This window comes from Eleginops maclovinus, chromosome 11 (genome assembly GCF_036324505.1).
Source record: "Eleginops maclovinus isolate JMC-PN-2008 ecotype Puerto Natales chromosome 11, JC_Emac_rtc_rv5, whole genome shotgun sequence".
Lineage (NCBI taxonomy): Eukaryota > Metazoa > Chordata > Actinopteri > Perciformes > Eleginopidae > Eleginops > Eleginops maclovinus.
In genome coordinates this window covers 4,064,162-4,072,098 of record NC_086359.1, presented here as the reverse complement: position 1 = coordinate 4,072,098, position 7,937 = coordinate 4,064,162, and the positions used below count along the sequence as shown (strand labels likewise).

General features: G+C 39.5%; 1 protein-coding gene across 1 annotated transcript; it reads right to left on the bottom strand.

Moving 5' to 3' along the window:
* Positions 1-420: 420 nt before the first annotated feature.
* Positions 421-7,597, bottom strand: psmg1 (proteasome (prosome, macropain) assembly chaperone 1). Its single transcript, XM_063896214.1, has 7 exons — positions 7,384-7,597; positions 5,343-5,446; positions 4,738-4,874; positions 3,377-3,439; positions 2,640-2,838; positions 697-827; positions 421-575 (listed from the first exon to the last, which is right to left on the bottom strand). The coding sequence occupies exons 1-7, from the start codon at positions 7,500-7,502 to the stop codon at positions 498-500; spliced, it is 831 nt and encodes a 276-aa protein (XP_063752284.1). The 5' UTR covers positions 7,503-7,597; the 3' UTR covers positions 421-497.
* Between the last annotated feature and the right edge of the window lie 340 nt (positions 7,598-7,937).

Sequence of the window (7,937 nt, the reverse complement as noted above, 5' to 3'; positions counted from 1 at the left end):
TAAGTCAAACTTTATCAATGGATTTCATTGATTTCTTTGGAGAAAACTAAAAAAGAATGTTATTTTTAAAGTTTGGATTATTATTTAAGATATTCCTTTACACCTCAAATGATAAGGGTACAGAAAGGTCTGAAAACACACTGCTATTTTCACAAAAAGCACAGGAAATTAAGAAAACACTAAAAGTCATACAAGCAGAGTTGTATTAAACATTCTTAAAACAACTGGAAAATCTCAGATACAATGTTCACGAGTAACTAATTTACATTCATTAAATCTCATTTTACACAAACTTCTTGCAGATATTGTATTTAGTATTTTTGATTAATTATGCAATTTGAACAAAACAGAAAATCTTGTTAAATTTAAAGAAATAAAATGTATTATTATCAATAATAACAATAATGTCAAAACAAAGGCTTTCTTTACTTAATGTCTTTATTAAAAAATGACAGTATTTAACCACAGGAAAATAAGTGTAAATTGCATAGACACAATCAGATATAAAGATTACTCTGAACGTTGGTGGTTCTGACAAACTTGCGGAGGACGTCTGCGTTCGGAGACGGGTCCAACTGCGGAGCCAGAGAGAAAGGACAGCAGGGTTACATAAGAGAAGAACAGAAAACACTTCTTGTTTGTTATCCTGGCCTTTAACAGACCCCTCAGATGAAAAATAAGCAAAAAGCAGCTCACCTTTACGGACTTGCCGAGTTTGGTTAGTGCGGGTTTGAATGTCTCCATGGTGACGGAGTCTGGGCCGGTGACGTCGCTGTAACACTGGTAAACAACGGATGGGATGTGGTGGACCTCACAGTGGTTCAGCACTGAGAAAGTGGGGAAGATTAAACAATCAACATCGCTGAATACTGGACATCAAGATCTCCAGTCTTACAGAGTCAAGATATTATTTATTTGGTAATCAAAACCCTTGTGGTTCAGGTCAGCTGCAGGACAACAGAAAGAGAGACAAGGGGGAAGAAGTGTGTTCCAGGGTTGCTGCACGCTGTAAGTCTCTTCAGGCTTGCGCTTAAATCAACTTGACGATATTAAATGTAATCGCTTAATTAAACAACCGTGGTCCCACCACTTGTCTTTAGAATAGTTAAAACTGTTTAAAATTCAACATTTAATTAGATAAATTACAGTTTCTAGGAATTTGTAATTCTCCTGCTTACTCCAAATCCCCGTAGTGTCAGGATTTATATCTGACCGCAGTATGCATTTTTAAAGTAGTGCACCTAGCAGGTCTGTAGCGGGGGGGGTTTTGTAAACTAAAACTGAAATAATAAATCTGTAAAATAAAAAAATATATATCTTTTGAGAAAAACTTAAATAATTACCCCGAGCAAAAACAGTACATCAGAACTGTGATGCAGGCTCACATCTTTGCCAAGGACACCAGACATAACCCCACATGACACAACCCTGATAAACTCCTCCAGGTTTATCATTCATGCATTGTATTTCTTTTTGAGCCTTAAAGTATAGTATGTTGCATTGTTGTTTGAGCCTGAGAGTTCAGATTTCCTCCGCCCAAAACTGCCCTGTATCCATGTATCCATGCTGCATATGACAGTAAAGCCTTTGAAACGTGAATCTTTGTCTCGACTTTCAGAGTCTTTGAGTGCAGTGTGTGAGCTCCGCTGATTGGAGAGAGGCACTAATGGCACTAAATTTCATTGAGTTGGCAGAGGATTTGGTCCCAAGACGCTTATAGTTTTCCCTGAATCACACACACATCAGGAGCAGTTTGGGATTCAGTTTCCCGCTCAAGGACACTTGAGCTGAGTAACAAATTAAAACCGGCTAGACCTGGGTATTAATTCAACAGACACACAAGGGGTTAATTGAAGGATGCTTTACACACTTTCATATATATCCAGGTAACCTTATGATGTTTTTGTGATTACTGACTTGCAAATGGAGCATTCATTAATTCATAGAGAGTGAAAATGACTTTAAAGGGGCTCTATTCTGCTCATTTTCAGGTTCATATATACTGGGACATGTCTCCATGCTTTAATGTTCAGAAAGCTCTTTATGTTTCTCATACTGCCTGTGCTGCAGCACCTCTTTTCACCCTCTGTCTGAAACCAGAGCTCAGTCTGCTCTGATTGGTTAGCTGGCCGGCAAATTCTGCAGTTGTAATCATGTAAATTTCCCTGTAGCGAGAAAAATAAAGGAATTCTAAATTCTGAATAATGAGGTCTGGTAAACTGACGTCCCCTTTTGTTTGTAGATGTTTTAGTGGCTATAGGATTTTAAATGTATTAAACTGTGGCTTACTACACATAATAACCACATTTTTTTTTAAAAAGGGCAGCACTCGGATTTACCAAAGCACTCCTGACAACAAAGGGCCTCCTCATAAAGATAACGGAAAGGTCACGCTGGAGCAGAGTAAAGAGAGTTAGATCATTGAGTTTCCTTTCACAGGTTTAATTTGCAAACCTCCTGTCTCATTTGCCAGAATAAAGCTGCCCTTCTCCAAATCCCCAGAGGCTGAAGAGGGAAAGCCGATTTGTGCAGCTTTGAAGTGTTTCTGCGTGTTAGCAAATGTGAAGCAGTAAGATCTGGAAAGCGGTCTTCAAGTAACGGCCGTTTGAGATGCAAGAGTTGGAGAGAAACAGCCGTACCTGCAGCTGGAAGTCCAGTCACTATGTTGGGTTGCTCCAGTGATCTGCAGACAGGCTGCCCAGAGAAAGCAGCCGTGTGGAGCGAGCGCAGGAAGGGAGCGGAGCTGGAGCACAGGTAGTCGGCCGTCTTAAACTCAGACACAGAGCTCTCAGAGAGCACCGTCACATTCACCTGTCGGAGCTGCAGGCAGTCAAACACCTGCAGGAGACAGAGACCCAGTTAGCCAAAACACAACAGCACCTTTACCTGCAGAGCAGCAGATCTCAAAGGTAACCCTTTAGCCGTTTATCAGCTGGTATTGTCTGGCATTGTTTAATCATTGTAGTAATTACGCATGAATTATATGTTTTAATTCAAACGTTTTCAAATCTCCCTTCCTCCCACGAAGTTACTCGTACACCAATTCAGGGAAACACTGGTGTAGCTCACCCTGAAAGTCCCTGCATGTTTGTACCAGTATACGACTAACTACGCCCCGTGTAATTATGCACAGCACATCGTTTGTCTGTCTGTTTTCATTGTGTTGCGTGCTCTTTCTTTACTAACGGGCTTTGAGCTGATATATGCCAATAAAGTCCTTCTGTTTCTACATTGATATGCTTCATAAAAAAACAAAGCTGTTCATGAATACAAATCTGCTACCTGCTTGCAGGCTGAGGAGAGACAGCTGCTCCTAAATTTCCCTGAATAACAACATCACAGCGCCGTCCCTCTGATTTGTGTTACATAAACATACCTTTTCTGTCCATTGGAAAAGCTGGTCTTCTGCAACGTAGCAAGTCACTTGGCATATCCAAACCTCCAGGGAAAGAAATACAAGAGATATATTATGCAACGTTTTCAACTAAAGACCTGCTTATATTTGTCATACAGTCTGTGTTATAGAGACGCAAACAAGAGAGAGTATCTTTTAAACAGGGTCCTATTCTGCTCATTTTCAGGTTCATATTTGTACTGAGTGTCTCTCCTGGGACATGTCTCCATGCTTCAATGTTCAGAAAGCTCTTTATGTTTCTCATACTACCTGTGTCGCAGCACCTCTTTTCACCCTCTGTCTGAAACCAGAGCCCAGTCTGCTCTGATTGGTTAGCTGGCCGGCTCTGTTGTGATTGGTCAACCACTAAGAGATGTCCCGCCCCTTAGCCTATCACGTGCAACGTATTGGAGCGCTAGCCAATAGCAGTAGGAGTGTTACAGAGTGATGTCACTATGTTACAGAAGTAAAGGAGTCCATTACATTAAAACCTATATTACACTACAGGAAAGGGAAACCCCTTCTTTTAATGGAGCAATGAGAGGTGTTTTATTTTTATGAAAACCTTGGTCTACTTCTAGAGAAATGTCACTCTGCGGACAATTTGGTTATTTCACCGACACTGGCAACTTTAAAGAGTGCCTCATAATGCTTCAAAATGTAAATAAACTATATTAAATAAACACTGATCAACCAGTCTGGTCCCCAGTGGGTAATTGACACATTATGCTAGCGCTGCACTCTTGTTATAATTGATTAACTCTTTCTGTCTGTTCCACCATATCCCTGGCTTCAGGTGTCTGATGTGAATTGCAGTAAATCAGTGAGGTGTAAACTAATGGGTGATTGCTGCAGTATCTGTTGTCCACAGCTGCTTCCCACTGTTTGGAAATCTTCTCCTTCAGCTCATTAAATCCCCGCAGCCGTCAGAACAGAAGTGTGTAACAAATCTGACGCTGCACACATCAGACGGCCCGTTATAACTCTGCTTTCTGACAGTTTATGGAAGAGGCGGCGGATTACCAGGGCTCATTAATCCTGTGTTCATGGCCTACTTTCCAACTTTTGAAGCTGAAGTGGGGTTTCATATTTTATTTTTGAAAGGGTGCAAATCATGCTGAAGTGACTTGACTTCCAGTACAATATATACTAGAAAGGAGTTGGATTCATTAACCTATATAGATTCATTTCAATTTTCATTAGAAGCATCTGCATTTCTTTTATCTATCCAATTTACTCTGGGTAGAATCATTATAATATGCTCCTAATTAATGCTACAAACAGATGAAATACAAGTCCTTAAGCTGAATGATTATTGAGTTTACACTCTGTGGGTCACTCACTGCTGGGTCGTCCTTCTGTCTGTAGAAAACGCACGTCGACTCCTCGCTGGCTACAGCCGGGCTCCTCTCGTTCCACACTGATGCATGTCCCACCGCGTCCCAGTTTTCAGAGGTGAGAACGTACACTGACAGAAACCCTGTGGAGACGGATCCTCTGAGAACTCAACAGCAGCTCACACGTCAGACAGACCTACATTCAATTTATAGATCTTCAGTCTCACAGCGGACACTGGGACAGGTAGCTGCTATGATTCAGACCCGACCCATTAATGTACTAAAAATGGCTACCATTTATTGGTTTCATCTTATGAACGGTTAGTATTTTCAGCTTTAATTTGCTGAATGTGACGGTGAAGAGGTTCCTAAACTTATCCAAATCCAAAACTTAACGATGTATTCTTTTAGTGCGAAATAGTACAAGCATAACTCATATTTAGAGAACCAAATCAAACTTTTGTTCCACAGCTAATGCCGCCGGACTGCTCTATGTTTCAACTTCCCCTCAGGGAACATTAAAGTTTCATGTGATCTGTAATAATATTGGGTGTTCTTTGAGAGAGACTCAATAATGGTAATACAACATTCAGCTGCCGGCAGCCACTTACTGGCAGCGTTGTGTCCCACGGCGAGGATGAAGTCTGAACACGGCAACTTGTTTCCAGACTTCAGCGACTCGGAGACTTCGGGGCTCCAGTGCAGATGAACCTCCCTGATCAATGAGTGAAGTGGGTTAGAAAAGAAGCAACAGTTATATAAAACACTGCACAACTTAATATTTAAAGACGCAGACTAAAGTCCACTTAGCATCCAGCTGCCTGCAACATTATTTCCATAAATTAATTTCCATATAGGTCATTTTCATGGTTACGTCTAAGGTATTTTGTAGATCTATTCAACAACCTTGGAAATAGTGTGCTTCTTATCCCAACTTTATCTGACAGCTGCAGACAAAGCTGCTTCACCAATCTTGCAACCCAGGTCACGTAGGCATCAGGTTCACCAAGTATGTGCTAAATTGAATGTAAATTGCTTTTTAAAGTATGCCTCACAGGCACAGACTGAGTATATAGATCACTAGTATGAATATTAGGGGTGCTGCAAGGAACGTCCTTTTATGGAAGAGGATTTACATAAAGGTAGCGAGTATTTCCATTTTATTACTACAATTCAGAGGTACATCATGTACTTTTTTCATTTATTTAATCCCTTTAGTTGCTAGGCAGATTAGGATTAATGATGGTAAATATAATCTCCCTTAAATCAGACTGTAGTTCACCTGCAGTAAATCCAGCAGCTACCCTGCAGTATACAAAGCCATTCAAACTAGCTGCACCTTTACCAGCTCTGAGAACACTTTAATGATCAATCATTATAAAACATATCAGAGATATTATTCTGAAATGGACCAATCAGACAATGACTACTTTTACTGTCACTACTTTAAGTACATTTAGAGGAGAGTACTTTCTACTTTCACTGGAGGAACATTTAGAATACTTTTACTGTGACAGAGTATTCCTACACTCTGGTACTTCTACTTTACTCAAGTACAAGATCTGAGTACTTCTACTTTACTCAAGAACAAGACCTGAGTACTTCTACTTTTACTCAAGTACAAGATCTGAGTACTTCTACTTTACTCAAGAACAAGATCTGAGTACTTCTACTTTACTCAAGTACAAGATCTGAGTACTTCTACTTTACTCAAGTACAAGATCTGAGTACTTCTACTTTACTCAAGTACAAGATCTGAGTACTTCTACTTTACTCAAGAACAAGACCTGAGTACTTCTACTTTACTCAAGTACAAGATCTGAGTACTTCTAGTTTTACTCAAGAACAAGATCTGAGTACTTCTACTTTACTAAAGTACAAGACCTGAGTACTCTACTGAGTACTTCTACTTTACTCAACTACAAGATCTGAGTACTTCTACTTTACTAAAGTACAAGACCTGAGTACTTCTACTTTACTAAAGTACAAGATCTGAGTACTTCTACTTTACTCAAGTACAAGATCTGAGTACTTCTACTTTACTAAAGTACAAGATCTGAGTACTTCTACTTTACTCAAGTACAAGATCTGAGTACTTCTACTTTACTAAAGTACAAGATCTGAGTACTTCTACTTTTACTCGAGTACAAGATCTGAGTACTTCTCCCACCTTTGGTTATAACAGTGCCATACACACCTCATGCTGCAGGAGTGTATTGATTTGTTTTTAGTGCACAGCAACAGTGTGAAGATTTGAATCTGAGTCCTTATTAATTTGTCTCTATTTTGTCTTATTAACTTTTTTACTCAGCTTTGATTCCATAATTGACCCGTCTTCTATTTAATTGTTATGGAGATGTAAAAAAGCCAAAGCAATAAATATATTGTCCAAAAAATTGCGGGTTGGGGGGGTGTTACTGAAATGTCATGTGTCATGTTAGCTAGCTAGAGCCTGGAAGATGCTAACTCATACCAACGTGTAGTACATCAAACTGTAAATGCGTTGATGATGGTCACATACAACATAATGTCTCACAACGTATTACACCATTTCACAAAGCTTGATTAAACTGTCTGGCGTCACTAAATTAATCTTATCTCTCCATGCTTCCTGACTTCCAGTCACTATGTTAGCTGGCTAACGTTATTTACCTCTTCTCCTCCAGTTCTCTGCGGATTTCTTCATCCTCTTCGTTCTCATCGAGCTCCTCATCGTCTTCCTCCACAGCCCGAGAATACACCGACAACACCTCACCAAAAAACGTCGCCATAACCACTTAGTTTACCAAAGGAAAAGCGAAAGTTAAGTAGTGTTTCAGACATGCAGCTCAATACTTCCTCAACTTCCGCCGGCAGAGACACCCCTTCAAAATAAAATCTCAACACTTAAATCTTTCAGAATAAAACCAGAATTTCGACAGACTGAAATCAAGAGAGAAGATACAAATATTTTAGGTTAAGACTTATCTTAAGGTAAAGAACATTTTACAGGAACATTGACAGGATAAACGGTTAGATATACCTGATAAGAAATTACTTAAATGATATACATAAATAGAATAGGCTTCTATGCAGTGGTGTAAAGTAGCAAAATATATTTACTCAAGTATAACATCAATAATTATAAAACGTATCAGAGATATTGTTCTGAAATGGACCAATCAAACAATTACTTATTTTACTGTCGCTACTTTAAGTACATTTAG